Source organism: Taudactylus pleione, unplaced genomic scaffold (genome assembly GCF_031769625.1).
Source record: "Taudactylus pleione unplaced genomic scaffold, aTauple2 ptg000199l, whole genome shotgun sequence".
NCBI classification, from domain to species: Eukaryota; Metazoa; Chordata; class Amphibia; order Anura; family Myobatrachidae; genus Taudactylus; species Taudactylus pleione.
Window position 1 is genome coordinate 8794852 of NW_028284601.1, and position 22752 is coordinate 8817603.

The 22752-nt window shown below is 42.9% G+C and overlaps 1 protein-coding gene across 1 annotated transcript; it reads right to left on the reverse strand.

Annotated features, from left to right (window-relative positions):
• Positions 1 to 617: 617 nt before the first annotated feature.
• On the reverse strand, positions 618 to 14579 carry LOC148518765 (olfactomedin-4-like). The gene is made up of 5 exons (XM_088477100.1): positions 14523 to 14579; positions 13589 to 13738; positions 3641 to 3853; positions 3151 to 3304; positions 618 to 1438 (listed from the first exon to the last, which is right to left on the reverse strand). The coding sequence occupies exons 1-5, from the start codon at positions 14577 to 14579 to the stop codon at positions 618 to 620; spliced, it is 1395 nt and encodes a 464-aa protein (XP_088333226.1).
• Between the last annotated feature and the right edge of the window lie 8173 nt (positions 14580 to 22752).

The window sequence follows — 22752 nt, forward strand, 5'->3', positions numbered from 1 at the left end:
TAAAATATCAATACAAGGAACATAGTCACTCCTGTGTATTTTGCATTATCAAAGCTCTTTTAAATTTTAGTGATTCTACAAGAGGTTATTCCACACAATAGAAGTCATTTTATAACATTGCCTGTAGGTGCGTATCACACTGGCAGCATCATCCTAAAGGAATTATTCTTATAACCTTCATTGGTTCTGGAATGTGAGAAATTAAATGTTAGACTGTTTCCTTTGAGGGGCATGAAAGTTAGGTCATAGGTGACCAGGTATCCATCATTGAACATGTAGAGCTTGTGATCATTGGGGTTGTAGGACAGACTCTGCACATTATCCTTCATCTTGTCTAATTGTCAAAAATAGCCACATATTACTGCCCATCTCCAGAGAATTGTTCAATATGCCTCCAATGGTTTGGATGGCAAGATTGCTAAAGATTTGTTAAAAATGTGTGACCCTTTTCAACTTGCCACCAAACCCACAATCTAGTAATTTTCCCCCTGGAGGTTAATTTAATCCAAACAAGTGAAATGCTGGATATTAGACATCACCACTAGGTAAAATCACACTAGCACCTAAATCAAATTTGAATTATTTTTACAACCTTGCGGATTCTGGAAAGTGAGAATTTATATGTTAAACTTCTTTCCTTGTAGGGGCATGAAAGTGAGGTCATAGGAGACCAGGTATCCATCATTCATCATGTAGAGCTTGTGATCATTGGGGTTGTAGGACAGACTACGCACATACTCCTTAATCTTGTCGAATCTGATGCTCAGATGCCCCTCTTGACTGGTTTTAGTGTCGTACATATAGAAAATCTCCTCTTGTTTTGTGTTGAGGGTTCTTGTAGCATATAAAACCCCACACACCATGAACGCATTGGTGGCTGCTAGTTTGTACTGGGAGGTGTACCAGGTTTGCTGCACTACAAGAGAGTTGGCATCAAGTTTGCTGAGGATAATGTGACCACCCTGAGCTTCAGTTGAGTAAATGACCCACAGACCATTTTCATCGCTGGCAAAGTCAATGTCCTGGTAAGCTGATGATGTATATGAGAACCGGTTATTGTAGGTGGCGTCAGGCAGAATCTTTGCCTCCAGCTGACTGGTGTGAGTGTTCAGTTTGCACAGGTTCCTGTTGTTGTAGCAGTTATAGTACAATGAGTTGTTGAACATAATCATCCCACTGCCTTGTCCATATTCAGAATACGAAAAGCTCTTTTGTACATTGTGTGCATAGATTAGGAGATTATTATATGAGGTGTAGAAGCGTACGGTCCTCATTAGCCTTTGATCTGCATCTGTGAGAGCTATCCATTGACCAGTCTGAGCAGCACCTAATAATGAATCACTTCCCCATGCTCCGTTTTTGTAGCTGGCTCCCAACCAATTCAGCTGCACTACAAAAGGTTTGCTGATATCCGTGATTTGTCCGTGGTTGCAAGTACCTGTACAATGAAATATTACAATATACATGTGATATATACATATATTAAGCACATAGTTAAAAGACATACTTTTTTAAGGTTTAGGGCCTAGTTCTGAGTCACACGCAATCCGCACCCAATGCTAATGATCACCAGTTGAGGTGCTTTCTGAAATTGCGCAAAATTTTTAAATCTGATACCCAGAGTGTATGCACAATGGCACAGTTGCGAATAGGACAGATGGTATCAGTATGGTGGAAAAGCGATGGGCGTTCCTGGGCGGTAACTGAGAGGTGGTTAGAAATGGCTGCAAAAATGGTCAGTTCAGTGGGCGTATTATGGGGGTATTGTCGGTGTGTCCTAGCAGCTGGCAACATCACAGATGGACAGTCGCTGGCATGGGAGGCAGTGGTTAAATGGAGACACTGCACCTGCATGCATGGATGCTAAAAGTGGGCGCTTCACAGCTTGCACAGTCGGGTGAACATAGATAAAGGGTTTGCAGTGCCATGTGCATAAATCCACAGATGGGCAACCACCAATAAATGCTGCTGTGTGCTCTTTTTCATGTGACTCAGAATCAGGCCAATAGTGTGAGTGTGTCCTCCCCATCCATTATTAAATCCTATAAAAGACAGCACATCACACAAGGCAATGACTACAGGGCTAAAATGGGCCAATAAGTATGAAAAGCAACAGAGATTATGCCCCCTCAGCAATAATCAGACTCCTGTTATTGGCTAGTCTTTGTACAACACTTCAGCTAACTTAGAAATGGAAAGTCTATGGAACACTTAGTGGGCAATGCATTGTACCTTGCAGCTCCATAAAGGGGTGCTGGAAAATGTACAATGTTAACCTGCTGTATGTACAGGATTTGTATGCACAGCACATCGATTGTCCATCACGTTAGAACATAGATCTTACATTGCATCTAATTGAATTAACCCCTTAGCATTCTATGCTCTGCCCTTTTATAGTAGCAGTAGTATATTACACATTATACCACACAATAGTAGTGCCCCTTACACATTATGCCTCAAAGTAATGCCCCTTACAACATTATGTCACACAGTAAAACCCCTTACACATTATGCCCCCCCAGCAACTCACCTCCCCGTGTCTCTCCAGCAACCTCTCACCTTCACCTGTGTGCCATCAGCAGTCAGCAGGTTTGGACTTGGTGCCGGGTCACCAGCTAATTACTGCTGGTGTGCAGGCAGGCAGTGGCAGACATGGAAAGACAGAGCTGGCGCAATTTGAATCTGGCACTGGTCGCGAGCCAATCGGAGCTCACGGACCATCAGCCAAACAGGAGCTGCCACTGCTGATTGGCTGCCAGTCTGCAAGCTCTGATTGCCTTGTGAATGGCGGTGCTGTATCTCCATGTCTGCCTGCTGGTGTGCCAACTGTAATCAGCTGGCAGACTGGCACCAAATCAACAATGCTGCCACCTGGGCACCTCTTAGCGGCCCTAACTGGACCGGCCCACCTTGTGTGTGTGACTGGGTGCAGGGGGAGTGGCAGACCACAGAGGCAGCTTGGTCACAATAGCAGCCACACCCCTTGCAACCACGGTAGTGTGACGTAGAATCTGCTTGATTGCTATGGGAAACATCTCCAATTCTAAGAACTCTCACTTTAGTAAATTTACCCCTTAGTGTACAACCACTGCCCAATTATTACTGTACACTATAGTTTTATGTTGCTAAGCAGACATTGTTGTGAATTACCATAATCCACTGGGGGCGGAGGATTTGGTTTTGTGTTGTTCTTCTCACAGTCTTCCAACCGTTTCTGCAGAGCCACTATTTCCCTTCTGATCACCAGAACATTGTTCTTGTCATAAACCTCCAGCTGGTTCACCATAATGGAAATGTTACGGATCTAGAAGAGAATAAAGAAAAGCTGGGTGGAATCTCTTTATAATATTTACATATCTTACAACTTTTTATCTAGGGCTATAATTACTACATGCCCAGAGTCTTCGGTCTGCAAAATCATTCATAATGTGTTGTCAAACTCTGTCTACATTGTTTAATGTCACAGGCAAAACCATTTGTGCATTTAACCTAGGGCACAAATGAGCCTCATCCATCCCTGACCATGATTACCAGTATAGAGCTCTTGAGAGTGAACTCTACATCATATTATTTAACTATTGAGAACAGGTTCTATCATCTTTACATTGGTACACACAACATTTTCAGCATCTAGTCTCACCTCCAGATAAAGAGTCTCCACGAGCACATTGGAGCCATTTAATGAGGTTTTCAGCTGCAGTATGATTGTCTCCATCTCTCTGATCTCCAACTTCAGCAGCTCAAAGTCCAGCTTGGTGTAGGAGATGTCACCCTTCTCCATCTGCTCCACACGTATGGTCAGGTTCTTCAGCTTCTCGATATACACAATCACTATACTTTCATAGCTGTGGATCTGTAGTGAGAGTCCACATTTGTAAAGTATCCGATCAATGACCCAGTTAAAGTATTACAACATATAAAAATAGGTCTTTTCTTTCTTTTTACCAATGGTTACGCTAATTAACACTATCCACAGAAGGTGATAACTTCCAGAGACAACCTTTTGACACTTGATTCATTTTTTATTTATACTCAGAGAAAACATGATTAGCACCATTGGAATGAGTCCTTCCTCCATTGTTAACCCATTAATAAATGTGACGAAAAGAAATAAAAAGCTCTGGCCTATCTCTGACAAAAGCAAATGACCCCCTAAGTGTCCACACACTATACTTCCTATTGGTTTGGTTATGGGATACCAGCGCTAGGGATCCCGGCTGTCAGAATCCTGATGCTGGCATCTCAACAGGGCTAGCATACCAACACTTGTTGTTTGGTATGCTAACCCTCCCCCTCTCCCTGCCCTAACTCTAACCCTCCCTCCCTGGTGCCTAATGCTAACCTTCCTCCTAGTGTCTAACCCTAACCTCTCCCTCCCCACGCCCTAAACCTAATCATCCCCCCTTAGTGTCTAACCATGCCCCTAGTGCCTAACCATAAGCCCTAACCCTAAACCTAACCATCCCTCCCCTCTCTTAGACCCAGCATGCTTCGCTGTGCGCCTTCAAAAAAGGGGTTTGACCTCGCAGAAAGGGGAGTGGCCTTGCGGCACAAACCCCATAACAACTTCGTGGTGGGCATCCCGGAGGTGTGGACTGAACCCGGGGACCACTCTGCAGGCAGTGCCTGCTGTGAGTTTGGAACTCAGATTTGAAAAACGAATCTCGGGATTTGGAGTGCATGTAAGCAACAGGTCCAAGTTACATGGTTTTAGCTGTCTTTAACAATTTTGAAGAAATCAAAAATTAAATACCGAATACGAACCAAAACCAAAACACAGGGGTCCGTGCACATCTCTAGTAGAAAGGTGGACAAAAGAAAAATCACCAAAGGTGCACTATGCGCAAGTGTAACCGTAGTAACAAAGTCCTATTATTCCCCATTTTTAATAAAATTTTAATTTTTCTCTTAAACTGATGCTTGGCTCATCCCGATATTAATCACGTGAGAGTGGAGACACAGGATCTGTCTTTATTGCTGATAGCAATTCTAATTTCAGTCATAGGGGTCTATTTAGCAAGCAGCATTTCAATTAAATCATGTGGAAACTAATATTTCCTCATGGTTTAAGTAAGAAAGTGATAAGGTGCCAGCCAATCAGCTCCCAACTGTCATCTCACAGGCTGTGTTTGAAAAATGACAGTTGGGAGTTGATTGGCTGGCACCTTATCACTTTCTTATCACTTTTCACTCTGTCTCCTAACACTGCTTAGTAAATAAACCCCTTAAAGGTTTCTGCTCAGAAAATTATATATATGAGGAAAATCATTATTTCAGCCACAAACTGCAGGGACAGATGGCTCTCCGCAATCAGTCCCTGTAGCCGGCTAAAACTGCCCCCACTCTCCTCAACTCTGTGCTCCAGTGCCCTCTGAGACATTTGGAGACTTGTAAAAGTTTAATATAATAATTCACACAAGTGAGCAACGTTTCAGGGCTCACTAGCCCCTTTGTCAAGGTGAGGTAAGTTGGTCACTTATGCATACTTGCCTACCCTCCCGAATTGGTCGGGAGCCTCCCGAAAATCGTGTGCTGCTCCTAACCTCCCGGGAAGGCAGGCAATTCTCCCGGCTGCTGCCCACCCCTCCTATCTCCCCCTGTAATAACCCCTGCAACCCCCAGAGCGGGGGGCGGGCGGTGACGCGATTCGCATCATTTTGGCCCCGGCCCCCTGCTTCACAATGCCTATTTTATCGGCATTTTGTAGCGGGGCGGGGCCAAACTGAGGCGATTGCCTGACCCCGCCCCCGCCACGCCCACAAGTGATGTCACCTGCCTGGCCACTCCCCCTTGTCACGGCCACGCCCCCCCGTCCTGCCGATCTGGCTGCACCCTCCCGGAAAGAGCAGCCAGAAAGTCGGCAGGTATGCACTTATGTGGATTATGTATGTTAAACTTTTACAAGTATACAAGTGCCGCTGTCTGGTATCCATCTAATACCGTAATATATATAAATATATATATATATATATATATATATATATAGTGATAGAAGCACTGGTAAAGGGCTAAATGGCTAAAGATTTCTGACATATGTATTTTAAACCCCAAGGAAATGTCTGTTTGTGCTTGATGAGATTTCTTGGGAATCCCGGGGTATTATAGGAGATTTATACCCAGTTTTGCCACCATTGCAGTCAAACTGACAGACCTTACCAAAGGCAAACAGAAAGTTATGCTTAAATGGAGTCCTGAAGCAGAAAAGGATTTTCAGGAATTAAAGGTAGCCTTGTGCACCCAACCAGCTCTGATGACACCTTATTTTAACAAGGAATTGTTCTGCAAACTGATGCATCAGATTTATGGATAGGAGCAATCCTATCCCAGAACAAAATTGGTGAAGAACATCCTATTATTTACTTAAGCAGAAACTTAAATGCACTTGAGAAAAACTATGCTACTGTCAAGAAAGAAGCATTGGCAATAAAGTGGGCTTTAGAAACTCTCAGGTACTACTTGCTGGAAAGGAAATTCAGGTTGATTATGGATCATGCCTGTTTGAAATGGATGTCAGAGAATAAAGAGAGCAATGGGAGAATAAGGTGATTCTTACCATTGCAAAATGTAAAAGTTTGAGTAGACCACATGCCAGGAAGCCAACTGGCCAATGCAGATGCTTTGTCTCGTGTGTTTTGTTTGGGGGCTTCAGTTTTTCCACCCCACAGGTCAAAACAAAGAGGGGTGGGATATGTGATAGAAGCACTAGTAAAGTGCTAAATGGCATTTATGTTTGTCCAAGGTTTCTGACCTATGTATTTTAAACCCCCAGGATATATCTGTTTCTGCTTGATTAGAGTTTGGGCTCTAAGCAAAAGCCGGATAATGAGTCCTGGGGTTGTGGATGTGAGAGAGAAGGCCACAAGGCTGGTTCAGGTGTTGAGGCCTTCAGCCTGAGAGCAGGCTAATTAGTGACTGCAACTGTGAGAGGCTAATAAAGGCTGTGTCAGGCTTGTTCAGAGACACTGTGATATACTACTTGTAAGTACTGTGCATATGCCTACATTCAGGGCTGCCATCAGGGGGGGGGCTGTCTGGACTGCTGTCCCAGGCCCGGGCAGTCCGTCAGAGAAGTGCCTAACCACTAGGCCACCCGCCCGCCGCTACTACCAGACTGACTAAGGGGCCTCCTGTCCTACAGTATGCTCGCCACACAGACATTTCCAAGGCACCAGCATGTCACAGGGTGCTCCACCTCCAACCCCTACTCATGCAGCTCCTTGGAACTGTGAACCTCTTCGGCCAGCATTCCCAGTGATTCACTGCGCAGGTGACGTCATAACGTCACCCCTGATGTGAGTAGCGTGCCTGCCCTACGCGCTGTCAGACCAGTCAGAGGCAGCAGCGGGAGCGTGGTGAGGTAAGTACTGGGCAGGGGGACCTTGCATAATGATAAGGGGTACTACTTTAGGGGGGCCTGCATAAGGGGCATTACTTTAAGGGGCAGTGCATATGGGGGCACTACTTTAGGGGGCCCTGCATATGGGGTAAAACTACAGGGGGCACTGCATATGGGGTAAAACTACAGAGGGCACTGCATAATTAACACTTCTTTAGGGGGCCCTGCATATGGGGTAAAACTACAGGTGGCACTTCTTTAGGGGGCAGTGCATATGGGCAGTGCATATATATTGCAAAAGTTACAGGGGGCACTGCGTAAGGGACACTACTTTGGTGGGCACTACATAAGGGGCACTACTTTAGGGGGCCCTGCATATGGGGTAAAACTACAGGGGGCACTTTAGCGGACAGTGCATATGGGGCACTGCATAAGGTACACTACTTTAGGGGGCCCTGCATATGGGGTGAAACTACAGGGGATACTGCATAAGCAGCACTACTATAGGGGGGCCTGCATATGGGGCACTGCATATGGAACAAAACTACAGGGGGCACTGCATAAGGGGCAAAACTACAGGGGGCACTGTAAAAGGGGCACAAATACAGGTGGCACTGCATAAAGCGTATAACTACAGGGGGCACAGCATAATGGGTACTATTGCCTGAGAGCTAGTGAGGGGGGCAGCCTGAGAGCTGGTGAGATGATGCCTGCTTTTGTGCTTATGGGGGCAGAGTGGGGCTGTTGAGATAACTCTGGGGGGATGGCAGGAGTGACACATCAGGGGCTGCTGCAGTGGCATGGGGGGGCTGCAATGACACATGAATGTGGGCTAGAATGGCAAGGGAGAGGGCTGGAGTGACACAAGGGAGGAGCTGAAGTGTGTATTATGTGACTCTTGCTTTATCAATGTATTTTATGTGGTTCTGGATGTGGTCTTTAAAGCATATTTTATGTGACTGGCTTTTTTAATTTATTTGATATGGAGGTGGCTTGTTGCAGTGTATTATGCTGAAGTGGCTTATTTCAGTGTATTTTATGCGGATCTGGCTTGTTTCAGTGTATTTATGTGGATCTGGCTTTTTTTCAGTGTATTTTATGTGGATCTGACTTGTTTCAGTGTATTTTATGTAGCTCTGGCTTGTATTTTCCATGTGCTGGGCTGGCCCCCCAGCATGACTAAAAACGGGGGTATGACACAAGGTGACTCCTGCAAATGCCAAACCAAAAATGTGCATACAAAAATGGGGCGTGGCCTTGTGACACAAAGCCACGATCCATTTTTGTGCGCGCGCATGCTGTTGACTCTTTAACTTGACTACAGATATTTTTTCTCTTTGCCTCCTGGAATAATAATAGGTAAACAGATTTATATTCTGCCTGGCAGAGGCAGAAGGGTGCTAGATTTGTTTGTATGTATGTGTGTATATATGTATACATCTATGTCTGTGTGTGTTTTTTTTATATAGCTGTTTGGAGGCATAGCATTGGAATCTAGCAGCAGCAAACCAGGCACATACGCTGCATGTGCAGTTGCATTTCAATATACAGGGCCGTAAGGAGGGTTGTGCAGCCGCACAGGACGGGATTGCCTGGGGGTGGTACTAGCCGTACCTGCCATTGGCTACAGTCCGCGCCCTCTTCCGGCTCGCAGTTTCTGTACTGTATGGGAGGGGGCCCAGCCTATTTTGTCAGTCCCGGGCCCCACAAATTCTGATGGCAGCCCTGCCTACAGTATGTTTGTGGTGAGGGCAGTAGACCCTACCACTTTGAGAAAGGGAATTTATTTTTTAGTTAGTGCCCAGACAGGCTAGTATTTATTTTAATATTTCCATTTTTTATACTGCACAATAAAAACTAGCTGGACTGGTTGGTGTGCTGTTTCCTGCCTGCTGTGTATTTGGAGATGTCCATCTACCCCAGGAGAAGGACCTCTTGCCCCAATGATATTACAATATATATATATATACAGGGCCGGCTCTAGGGGTGTTCGACCTGAGCAGTCGAACAGGGGCGCCACCCATAGAGGGCGCACCCTTCCCCAGCATCCCAAATTCAGCTGGACAGTACTGTCCCGCTGGTCAAATCTGGGGGTTGGGGACCCTCACTGCTGCAGCTGTGAGGCTCCCCCCAACCTGACGTTATTTGGGGGCATGCCATGCGGGCATGCCCCTCAGATAACGTCCCACAAGGAGGTGTGGCCTATGGTAATTAGACCACACCCCCAATTTCACCTCAGCGCAGAGCACTCGGCTGGCACAGGGCGCTATTAGCCCTGGAGCTGGCCCTGTATATATACATTATATATATATACACAGGGGCGTATTTATAATGGATGCAGGGTGTGCGGGACATACGGGCCCCTGGGTCCAAGGGGGGTCCGCACCGCACACCCTGCACCCATAAAACTTACCTCTCCGGAGTCCCACATCGGCTCCGGTGTCTGCGCCTGTAAAAATGACTGGAATATGTTTGTGCATGCGCAGTACAGTGAAAATGGCCGCGGTGGACATTTTCCCGGTGACCTGTGTATGCGCTATAGACTCTGGGCACACTCTAGTGCCCAGAGTCTATAAGTGCGGCGCTGGCAGCGCACCGCTCAGTGCACAGCTGGCCGCAGGACAGAGAGGAGGGGGCCCGTGTCGGAGACTGCACACGGTCCCCCTCCTCTCTAGAAACACCCCTGTATATATATATATATATATATCTCCCTAAGAAGATTATTGCTGAATAGCGGGGAAAACTGTAGATGTTGGCCGAAAGTAGTCAGGCTGTGGGTGGGCTGGGCCTGGGGTCAGAGTGGCACATGCCCCCCGCGCCGCTCCAATTTTAAAGTTAGGGGCTGCACGCCGCATCACATGCCCGGCGGCCGGGAGACAGAGAGTAGATGCTCCCCGACAGCTCCATTTATGTTATTCATACAGTCATAGCGGCCGGGGAGCTTCTTCTCTCTGTGTCCTGGCCACCTGTCACATGCTCCCCCCCTGTGGACTGGCTCACATTGCTGCCGGGCTTAATGATGGCTACCGTGAAGGAAGCTCATCTGAGCTCCAATCGGGAAGCGGTAAGGGGCTACTGAATTTGTACCTAGGGTACAATCAATGGCCGCGGCTCCGGCATCAAGTGATCCCCTCCCACCAAGTTCTCCTTCCTAATCACCTCCTCCTTCCTCTATTCTGTGACCCCTCTGCGACGAGTCAGGGTGGCTCGCAAGGACCCGGCAGCCTCCTTTATCGATCCACCTCCTGAGTCCTGCTTGCGGAAGAAAAAATGTGCACTGTTGTGCAGAGAACTTGTCATCTTTGACAATCCTCCCCCAGCAATATGTAAGTTAAACGAGTACTTAAAATATATAGGGGGGTGATGGTCACAAAAACATTTAAGACATGAGAGGTGGTGAGTATAAAACACAGAAGTGAAGGAAGATTATAGATATTAAATATATAAGGATAAGGAGGGGATGGGGTGTGAGAGATTACCACAAAATATATAAAAAGGGGTATACAGTGTTATAAAATATATATAAAGGGAAGGGGTGTATAAGGTACAAAATTATTAAATATATATTGGGGAAGGGGAGGGGGGGCATTTATTACACTAAATGTGTAACATACTAGCGTGGGCAACTATAGTCAAAGAAGAAACACGATGGGCACTCACTGGATTTCATGAAAAGGACATATAAAAAACTTGGTGTCAGCTTTATATAATATTTACTTTTCATGAAATCCAAAGAGTGCTGATCCTGTCCATTTCTGGATTTATAGAGTCACACACTTGAATGTTTTCCATTCTTACTGGATACCCTAGGTAATTTTATGTATAGAGAGAGGGAGTGAGAGAGATATACAGTATATAAACAAAGAGGAGAACTCGCCACTCCAGGATACAATAAGCAGCCTCACCGGTGCACTCCACAAATTAATAGATAGTTAAAGCGGAGATGGCAGTACTCTCAGTTAATAGGCAATAATGAGGTCACACATGACCACCTATATTCAATGTGTCGCTTTATATCAATATCTTCGTCAGGGTTATTTTGACGAAGATTTTGATATAAATCAAAAAGTTGAATATAATACCATCCCTACTTTATATATGTGTATATATATATATATATATTTATATATATATATACACAATAGTCCGGCACTCCTCTGACCCGTTGGAATGTAGGACCTCTGAATCTATGGTGGATATAGGTATAGTATAACAAACATAGCAGCACTCCGGGATTTGATTAATCAAATAGACTGTATTCAGGGCCTGATTCAGAGCCACTTGTAAGCGGCCGCTCGTTCGCTCCGAGCGATGTTCGCACATCTGCGCATGCGTACAGGTCGTAATGTGCATGCGCCAAACAGTCATTGTGGTCGGAAATCGTGTGCTCGCAAAATAGCGAATGTTTACTAATTTGAGTGACAGGATGAGGCGTTTGTGGGTGGTAACAGGGGAAGGTGCTTGAAAACGGGGTGTGGAGATCCGAAAGCAGGCGTGCCAAACTGTCAAAACGGGCGTTTAATGGGTGTGCATAATTAACAAAGCAGCGTCATTGACCACGTCACTTGGTTGTCTTTTAGCCTGAACTGCTCGCATGATTGCGGTAGGAAATTCCAACCACAAGCACTGCGAGTAGTTCATACGCCTTTCGATGTACTCGATTAATCTAATAAATAGCGGAGATGTCGTAGGATGCGAGCGGCCAGGGGGCGTTTTTTCCTAAATAGTGAGCGCATGTTTTGTTCGCTCGTTCAGACAGAGGCGTCAACAGACCGCAAAGAGCGAGCGCTTAATTTAAATAGCCAGCCCCTTTTTATGAACGAGCGTCCGCAAATAGCGTCCGGCTCTGAATCAGGCCCTCAGTACATAGTAGTAGCCTGCTTGCACTATTTGCAATGAGGGAGGTAGGAGAATAGATTTGGTCCATAAGTTTTAATAAAAAGGGGAGTCATATTTTGGGTAAGATGCCTAATGAGAGGGTATCTGTGGCATTATTTTTACGTGTGTGTGTATTTAATCTAGTGTATTATGTTTAATGAGGGAAGTGCGTGCGTCCTTGTGTGTTGTCCTGGGGCAGATTTTTAATGAGCAAGGAGAGGCGGCCAGATTGTGGATCTAGTTTTATGTCTAATTATTCTATAGAGGTTACTGTTATGGCCTCTGTATTGAAGAGAGAACACGAGTATAATTTCTGTTTTGTCAGATGGTGCTGGTAGGTTATGTATTTGTTTATAGCTCTTTGATATAACAAGTATTTTCTATGGCTATTTAAACCACACCCACATTGGATACACCACGCCTCTGACCACACCCACATTAGATACAGCACGCCTCTGACCGCACCCACATTAGATACACCACGCCTCTGAGAAATGTATTATGCTATTTTTTCAGTCGCAGTTATTTGGCAGAAAATCAAGGGCCACATGCTTGTGTTTGCCCCCCAGGCTTAAAGTTGCCAACCAGCCCCTGAGTCAGGCCAATATTGAAATTGTTCCTGAATAGACCTAGTAGTGCAATTTGGAATATACTTGTCTGCCAGTGTGATATAGAGTTGATAAATGGATCCATCCCATTAACATATTTGGATGAGACCCGATCTCCAATAGCTCTGACTAGTGCAAACTTTAAGCCTTAAGTGGAGTGCCAGTGGCCGTTTTATCAATCCACACAGAAAAAAAATGCCTTCTCTCCATTGAAGTTTACCTTTTCAGAAACCTACAGTCTTTCCTTACTTCTCTCCCAAGTTATCAAAAGCAAAAAAATCTGCAGAAATGCCCAATACAATATTTGGATTAAACTTCAACTGTCACCATTAACACTGTCTGGTACAAAAGTGCATACAATTCATTCATCTGTTTTCTGTTTGTCCCCAAAATGACTATTACAGTTTAAATTTTTATAATTACAAATTCCTTTCTTTTATTGTCTCCTCCCGTTCCTGTTGACATTCCGGGTATATTTACTAAAGGTCAATTTTGATAGTTTTTCAGATCGATTTTAATCGATTTGTTAAGTTTTAGGTTCTAAATCACACATTTACAAACATTTTGTAATAATAATAATGTAATAAATCTGTGTGTAAATGTGTGATTTAGACCCTGAAACACAAAATCGATTAACATTGATCAACAAATTATCAAAATCGGCCTTAGTATATATACCCATTCCTGTCTAATGGCAATGATTCTTGCATGCAACTACAGTGACATGAAATTGGTCAAAACTTTATTTATGAAATCCTCCCCATACCTTAGTGATCTCCTGCTGGACGGTGATACTCAAGTTGCGGTTGGTTATTTCCAGGATCTCCAGGCGATCTGCTGGGAATGTGGAGTCTGGGAGGACCATGGAGCAGTGACAGATCCCAAATTCATCAACAGAACCTTCTGTGTTTTGGATCTGTTTAAGAACAAAATGTCATTATTGTATAGTGATAAGGAGGATTATTACAATGATTATTGGGTAAGATATTCCCACTGAAAACTGGACATGTATTTCATTGCTTACCCACTGTCAGGGAGAACTTTTAAACTAGAATGTGCCCAATAGTGATAGATCAAAGCTGTGGTGTTACATATTGTAAGTAACCTATATACAGTATAGGATTGAAAAAGAATTTGCCTTTTAATCACTTATCTGGTGACGTTGCATTGATTTCTTTTCTACTTTTACAGCTTGTGGTCGTATAAATACATGCAATTGGGCCAATTATTTATTATTGTATCCTTATGTATTATTGTTTAATTATATAATGCATATATATATTATGCAATGCTTTAGAGAGAATTTGTATTCACCTGCAACATTCCTTTCCTCACTGGAGATTAAGCTAAAGACACACACATAGTGTGCCAGTATGTTTCTGGAGCGCGGGAGGGTACCAGGAGTACCTGGATGAAACTAGCACAAATACCACCCTGGCTGGAATCGAGCCTTATGCTGTGAGATGGCATTACTAACCCCTGTGACACTGAGTTGCCCATTAGTGCCCATTAGTTAATTGCTAACTGACACCTGTGTGCAGCCAATGAAAATGTTCTCCATGAATATAACAGCTGGAGTAACAAGTCAATATTGCTATTTATCTCTTTCCAAACAATAGGTACACATATGAGAAAAGAGACTGGAACTCACGTTGGTGCCACCTCCTGTATATTCATTTATACTTTACAGTAGGACTTACCAGACTAACGGCTTCATTCTGGAAGATGCCCAGCAGCACAATAAGGAAGGCGAACATGGTGTCCATCTTGTCTTCTCTCCGTGACTGCTAGTGCTAAGCCAGTATATATAGCACTAGGGGTACATTCCACCCCTCCCATTTACCGACTCCTCATGTTAGTATGAATTAGGGTCTGTCAATCTGTGAGAGATAACAGATTTATGTGCTGTAAAGATGTACAGAGTGAGGTACAATGATATGTCATTTATGAGATGGTTATCTGCTCAGTGGCAGCCATATTACTGTGCGTAATAAATAATATTATTTTTTTGTCACGTTTTATGAGGTTCTTGAGTTCTGGGAAAAATGTGCTGCCTTACGTTAAATTTAGGTAAGTGACATCATCACAGACACAGAGGTAGTTTAATTAAGCTTAACAGTGCCCACTGTGCCACCATTATTATGCATATAGGCAGCTCCATTTTTCTTGTATATATCTCTCTCTATACATGTATATATCTCTCTATATAGACCTATATACTGTATATATATATATATATATATATATATATATATATCTATGTATCTATCCATATATATGTGTATATATATATATATATATATACATATTTCTGTATATGTATATATCTATCTCTGTATATGTATCTCTCTCTCTCTCTCTCTCTCTCTCTATATATATATAATATATATATATATATATTAGAGATGTACGCCGACCCCCGTGTTTTGGTTTTGGATTTGGATCTCCCCTGGTTTTGGATCTGAATAGGGTTTTGGATTTTTTCCCTCCGTGTTTTGGTTTTGTGTTTTGGTTTTGGATCTGGATTTTTTCTTAAAAAAATCATAAAAACAGCTAAAACCACATAATATGGGCCTGTTTTTTGTTCCTACAGTATTATTAACCTAAATAACAATGATTTTCAGGCATTTCTAGGCATTTTTAACCACCTCATAGCTCATAATACTGATTTCACTATTTTTCACCAATATAGACCAAAGGCTGCAGCGAGCTGTCTGGCTAAAGAAAGCATCAGAGCAGCGGCACAAACGCACGGCAGTTTAAAAAAATATCAGACATCTATGAAACATTGCCACACAGCAGTGGCAGACAGGATGGCAGTTTAATAAACTATAATAAAGTCAGTCGGCAATGCCCCAAATTGTGCCAAATGTAAAGGAAAGAGGTGCAAGATGGAATTGTTCCTCCCACCCACTCTTATGCGGGATATTAAAAAGGACATGCACAGTTCAACAAACCAAGCACTTTAGCGACTAGGACTGATACTTCCGTGGCTGAACTCCTTGGTTTGTTTGGGCCCCACAAAACATTTTTTGGAAGGACTACCTTCAATTATTAAGGAGGAGGTTGATGATGAGGGTGTTGGTGGTGGAGATTGCATGTTATGGTCCAAACTGCTGGTAGCTGATACTGGACTGCTTGTTATTGATTTACAAATTATAATTTTGTTAATCAAATTGCATGAACTAGCGGCAAATGATGTAACATGGAGGAGGTGCCTAGATGGTTGACGTCCCTTCCTCTGCTAACTTTGGCTTTACAAATGGAACAGATGAATTCACAACTGTTGTCAGAATTTAGCTTAAAATAATTCCACACCCAAGACATTGCTTTTCTGGCTCTCTTTTTATCATTAGCAAGAACTGCTGCCACTGGTGGCTGATTTAGCAAACCACATCCTTATCATCAACATCCACATTAGAGTCAGATAGGACACAAGTTTCCCCCTCATCCTCCTTTTGCACTTCCTCCACACTATCATCCTCATTTTTTATTATTTCACCATCTAATACTAGCACAGCCGTCATGGCGTCAGTGATCCGCTGTGAAACTGGGTGACAGCTGTTATACTTACTTCCTCTATCAATGGACTGTTTAATAGTCAATTGTTTTTTTAAATTACTTTCGATCAAGAATGAGGATGTAAGTGATGATGCAGGTGTTGGTGTTGGAGATCGAAGGTGCTTGGATCCCACAGAGAGGGAGCAGGTAGGTGACAATGGACTTGTTACGTTTTGAGTTTTGGAACTTGGTGACGTACACTTTGATATTTGATGAATGCGCTCCAAGTGACGTAACAAGGATGAGGTTCCTAGGTGGTTTAGGTCCCTCCCTCTACTCACTCTTGTATGGCAACGGGCACATATGGCTTGACAACTGTTGTCCGGATCGGGATGGAAATAATTCCACACGTGAGAAGAAGATTTTTTTTGTCTTTTGTCCCGGCATGACAACAATGGGCTTTGGCTTTTTCAAACCATGGGCAACAGCTGTTGCCTTACTTACACAAAGGACATCCTCGGCATCAACATCCTCATCACCAACATCTTCATCATCAACATCCTCATCATCCTTATCACCTTCAACTACCAAAATATCCTCCTCCTCCATGTGCAATTCCACAGAAGCATCCTCAATGACAACGTGTGCAAGATGTTGTCTGCCCTTCCCCACATTTACAGAGGGCACACAAATGTTGGAACTTGGAGGATCCTCCAGTACACTAGTATTTAGTTCGGGCTCACACATGTCAATCGTGGACACACTTGCACTCTCCTTGGGGATTTGTGATTTTGATTTCTCAGGGCACACAGTTGGTTTTTCCGGAGCTGTCTTAACAACTTTCACATTTTTAATTGGACCACCACCACTACTACTACAAGCAGAAGGGCTATCAGAATCAGCAGTCTTCTTCATAAAGTAAGAAGGCCAAGGCCTTATCCTTTCTTTGCCACTTCATGTAGTGAATGGCATATTGCCAATTTTTTGTTTATCTAAAGTCAAATACCCTTTCAATTTTTTTTTCTTAATTTCAGTAAAACCTGTTTTACTATTACTATCATATCGATGGCGTGACTTAAGTCCTGGGGCATGGGCCTTCCTAGAGGTCGAGGAAGTTGACGGCTTTGCACTGCTGCCGGCAGCTACAACATGTGGTTCTTGGCCTTGCTCTCCTTTCATGTGACAGCCCTCCATATTTTTTCTGCAGTTTAGAAGCAGTGTCACAATCACCAACAGTGTAGCCACTGTCCCGCTCCGGGGACAGTGGCAGGTGGGGAGTTTGACTGGGGCGGTACACCTGTCAAACCGTAATGCAGGTTTCCTAAGGCGAGCTCAGGGAGGACAGAAACCTCCCGTGGAGCAGAAGGGCAAAATTAACACACATGCAGTCGTGCGCACACACAAAAATATTAGAATAAATGACAAATGATGATTTATATTTTTTGTCAGCTCCAGAAGAACTTGGCCCCAGAGTAACGATTGATCACGACTGGAGTCTGGCAGCACAAGGTTGCAAGTTGCGTTGCTGGCTGGATCTTGTCCACTAATGGGGTTAAGCCGAAAACCAACCCACACAAACAAGAAAAAAATATGGCACTATTGTGGTTAAGCCTAACACCCACGCACACACAGAAGAAAAAAATATATGACAGTGACACTTGTATTGTTTTTTTATTTTTTTATTGAACACGACTGTAGTTGCTAAATCTTGTGTGCTACTGTGGTAACACCCACGCACACACAGAAGAAAAAAATATATGACAGTAACCCTTGTATTGTTTTTTTTTTGATTGAACACGACTGTAGTGTAGTCGCTTGATCTTGTGCGCTAATGTGGTTAAGCCTAACACCCACGCACACACAGAAGAAAAAAAATATATAAGACAGTGACACTTGTTTTTTTTTTTTGATTGAACACGACTGTAGTCACTGGATCTTGTGCAGTACTGTGGTAACACCCACGCACACACAGAAGAAAAAAATATATAAGACAGTGACACTTGTATTGTTTTTTTTTTATTGAACACGACTGTACTGTAGTCGCTTGATCTTGTGCACTAATGTGGTTAAGCCTAACACCCACGCATACACAGAAGAAAAAAATATATAAGATAGTGACACTTGTATTGTTTTTTTATTTTTTTATTGAACACGACTGTAGTCGCTAAATCTTGTGTGCTACTGTGGTAACACCCACGCACACACAGAAGAAAAAAATATATGACAGTAACCCTTGTATTGTTTTTTTTTTGATTGAACACGACTGTAGTGTAGTCGCTTGATCTTGTGCGCTAATGTGGTTAAGCCTAACACCCACGCACACACAGAAGAAAAAAAAAATATAAGACAGTGACACTTTTTTTTTTTTTTCTATTGAACACGACTGTAGTCACTGGATCTTGTGCAGTACTGTGGTAACACCCACGCACACACAGAAGAAAAAAATATATAAGACAGTGACACTTGTATTGTTTTTTTTTTATTGAACATGACTGTACTGTAGTCGCTTGATCTTGTGCACTAATGTGGTTAAGCCTAACACCCACGCATACACAGAAGAAAAAAATATATAAGATAGTGACACTTGTATTGTTTTTTTATTTTTTTATTGAACACGACTGTAGTCGCTAAATCTTGTGTGCTACTGTGGTAACACCCACGCACACACAGAAGAAAAAAATATATATGACAGTAACCCTTGTATTGTTTTTTTTTTGATTGAACACGACTGTAGTGTAGTCGCTTGATCTTGTGCGCTAATGTGGTTAAGCCTAACACCCACGCACACACAGAAGAAAAAAAATATATAAGACAGCGACACTTGTTTTTTTTTTTTTGATTGAACACGACTGTAGTCACTGGATCTTGTGCAGTACTGTGGTAACACCCACGCACACACAGAAGAAAAAAATATATAAGACAGTGACACTTGTATTGTTTTTTTTTATTGAACACGACTGTACTGTAGCCGCTTGATCTTGTGCACTAATGTGGTTAAGCCTAACACCCACGCATACACAGAAGAAAAAAATATATAAGATAGTGACACTTGTATTGTTTTTTTATTTTTTTATTGAACACGACTGTAGTCGCTAAATCTTGTGTGCTACTGTGGTAACACCCACACACACACAGAAGAAAAAAATATATATGACAGTAACCCTTGTATTGTTTTTTTTTTGATTGAACACGACTGTAGTGTAGTCGCTTGATCTTGTGCACTAATGTGGTTAAGCCTAACACCCACGCACACACAGAAGAAAAAAAATATATAAGACAGTGACACTTGTTTTTTTTTTTTTTGATTGAACACGACTGTAGTCACTGGATCTTGTGCAGTACTGTGGTAACACCCACGCACACATAGAAGAAAAAAATATATAAGACAGTGACACTTGTATTGTTTTTTTTTTATTGAACACGACTGTACTGTAGTCGCTTGATCTTGTGCACTAATGTGGTTAAGCCTAACACCCACGCATACACAGAAGAAAAAAATATATAAGATAGTGACACTTGTATTGTTTTTTTCTTGATTGAACACGACTGTAGTCGCTGGATCTTGTGCGCTACTATGATAACACCCACGCACACACAGAAGAAAAAAATATATAAGACAGTGACACTTTTATTGTTTTTCTCTTTTAAGAACGACTGGAGTCGGGCAGCACAAGGTTGCAAGTGCAACATGCGTTGCTGGCTGGCTCTTGTATGCTACTGTGGTTAAGCCTAACACGCATGCACACACAGAAAAATATAAAAAGACACTTTTTTTTTTTTACTTTTTTTTTTTGGAGTCCAGAACTTGGGCCCAGAGATGGACACAGCACAAGCCCACGACACAGCAGACAGCCCAGATGGATCACCAGACATCACAGTGAAAGTGACAGCACCGTGACCAGAGACTAGAATGGATCAGCACAGACAGCACAGTTGCAGTGACAGCACCGTGACCAGAGACCAGAATGGATCAGCAGACAGCACAGTTACAGCACTGTGACTAGAGACCAAAATGGATCATCACAGACAGCACAGTGATAGTGACAGCACTGTGACCAGAGACCAGCATGGATCAGCATACAGCACAGTGACAGTGACAGCACCATGACCAGAGACCAGAATGGATCAGCAGTCACCAGCACAGGACACAGCAGATAGCACCAGCACCTCTCCAAGCCCTACATTACCCACCCTCCCTGTTCACTTTACACAGCTGGAGTGGAAATGGCATCCGTCGCGTGGTCCCTTATATACTACATTGATCATAGAGATGAAAGCTCGCGAACTGCGAGATTTCCGTCTCTATGGTTTTGCCTCAGTTTCGAGAACCGAGTAAGGTGGGAACCTCCGAGCCTGCTTGGATTCGACTCGGATATGCTAAATTCGGGTGGCCTTGGTTCTCTGAGAACCGAACCCGCTCATCTCCCGATGAGTATATCTATATATGTATATAATTATATCCATATATACTGTATATGTGTGTATATATCTATTTATATATATGTATATATCTCTGTATATGTATGTATGTATGTTTCTATATATCTATATTATATGTATCTATATATCATTTATTTATTATATGTATCTAACATATCTATAGATCTCTAGATATAGATATGTACATATACTGTATATATGGATAGATATATAACAATATATAGATCTTTATATAGCTATAGATTATGCAGTATATAGATATAGATACATAAACTTAGATTGATATACATGCATATAGCCTACATCCATCCATCTACATATATTTCTCTATCTGTGTGTATCTATGTGTATATATATATATATTTATTTAGTTATATATATATATATATATATATATATATATATACTGTACATATATACACACATACCCACAAAGAAGTGAAGGAAGACGGCGGCACTTTGACACTTTTTATGAAGTTCATATATTTGTTCCAAACACACCAAAGTTTCAGTTCCAGCAAGCTCTTTTGTAAAGGTAACCTCATATATCTTATACAGGTATATTCCACTCTCCACGTGCCGCCGTCTTCCTTCACGTCTTTGGTTATTGATTTACCACGGAGGGCACCAAAGCATTTCTTATAATTTGTGACTGCAGTGGCGGACCTTCTCTACTGCTGTATAGATACATAGCAAGATTTATGTGCATTCTATATTTATACTCCCTTTGTAAGTAAAATTATACATACGAATTATATTTTGATATGGTAGGGACCTGGGCATGTGTTTTTAGTTAGTTACGTGTTTATTTCTCTCTGCAACATGTGGTTTGCAGTAGTAATGTTTGTCTGTGACTTGAACTTGCAGGGGGGGAGGGGGGGCTGAGATATCTGTTTATGTGTGTCTGTGTAACTCAGTTTATATGTGTCAGGATTGTGTTATGCTCATATGACCTGAAGAAAGTCAAGTACTGGTAATTAGGCTTGGTAGAGAGTAGGGGTGTGCACCGGCCACTTTTCGTGTTTTGGTTTTGGATCTGGATCTTTCTTCGTGTTTTGGATCTGGATCGGTTTTGCCAGAACCACCCTTCCGTGTTTTGGGTTCTGGGTTTTGTGTTTTGGATCTGTATTTTTTTTTTAAAAAAGCATAAAAACAGCTAAAATCACAGAATTTGTGGGTTTTTCTGCTCCTATGCTATTATTAACCTCAATAACCTTAATTTCCACTCATTTCCAGTCTATTCTGAACACCTCACACCTCACAATAGTGTTTTTATGTACAAAAGGTTGCACCGAGGTGACTGAATGACTATGCTAAGCGATACGAGTGGGCAGCACAAACACGTGGCCCATCTAGGAGTGACACTGCAGTGGCAGACAGGATTGGATTTTATAAAACTAGGCCTCAAACAGTACATAATGCAAAGAAAAAAAAGAGGTGCAAGATGGAATTGTCCTTGGGCCCTCCCACCCACCCTTATGTTGTATAAACAGGACATGCACACTTTAACAAACCAATCATTTCAGCGCCAGGGTCTGCCACACGACTGTGGCTGAAATGATTGGTTCGTTTGGGCCCCCACAAAACAAGCTGGCAATTAATCTGTCCCTGCACAAACTGGGTCTACGGAGGCAAGATGTCGTCCTCATCCACCGATTCCTCACCCTCTTCAGTGTTGTGTACATCCTCATCCTCACAGAGTATTAACTCGTCCCCACTGGAATCCACCACCACAGGTCCCTCTGTACGTTCTGGAGGCTGGTCTCCCTGGAAGAGTTGATAATTCATTTTTATGAACATCATCTTCTCCACATTTTGTGGAAGCAACCTCCTACGCCTTTCGCTGACAAGGTTCCCGGCTGCACTAAACACTCTTTCGGAGTACACACTGGAGGGGGGGGCAACTCAGGTAAAATAGAGCCAGTTTGTACAGGGGCCTCCATATTGCCCCTTTTTCCTGCCAGTACAGGTACGGACTGTCTGATATGC

Coding starts and splice junctions, on each gene's coding strand:
- LOC148518765 (XM_088477100.1), bottom strand. CDS start 14,579: ATGTTCGCCTTCCTTATTGTGCTGCTGGGCATCTTCCAGAATGAAGCC. Junction 3,854..13,588: donor TCCAGCAGGAGATCACTAAG/GTATGGGGAGGA, acceptor CTCTCACTACAG/ATCCACAGCTATGAAAGTAT. Junction 1,439..3,150: donor TCCGCCCCCAGTGGATTATG/GTAATTCACAAC, acceptor TTCATTGTACAG/GTACTTGCAACCACGGACAA.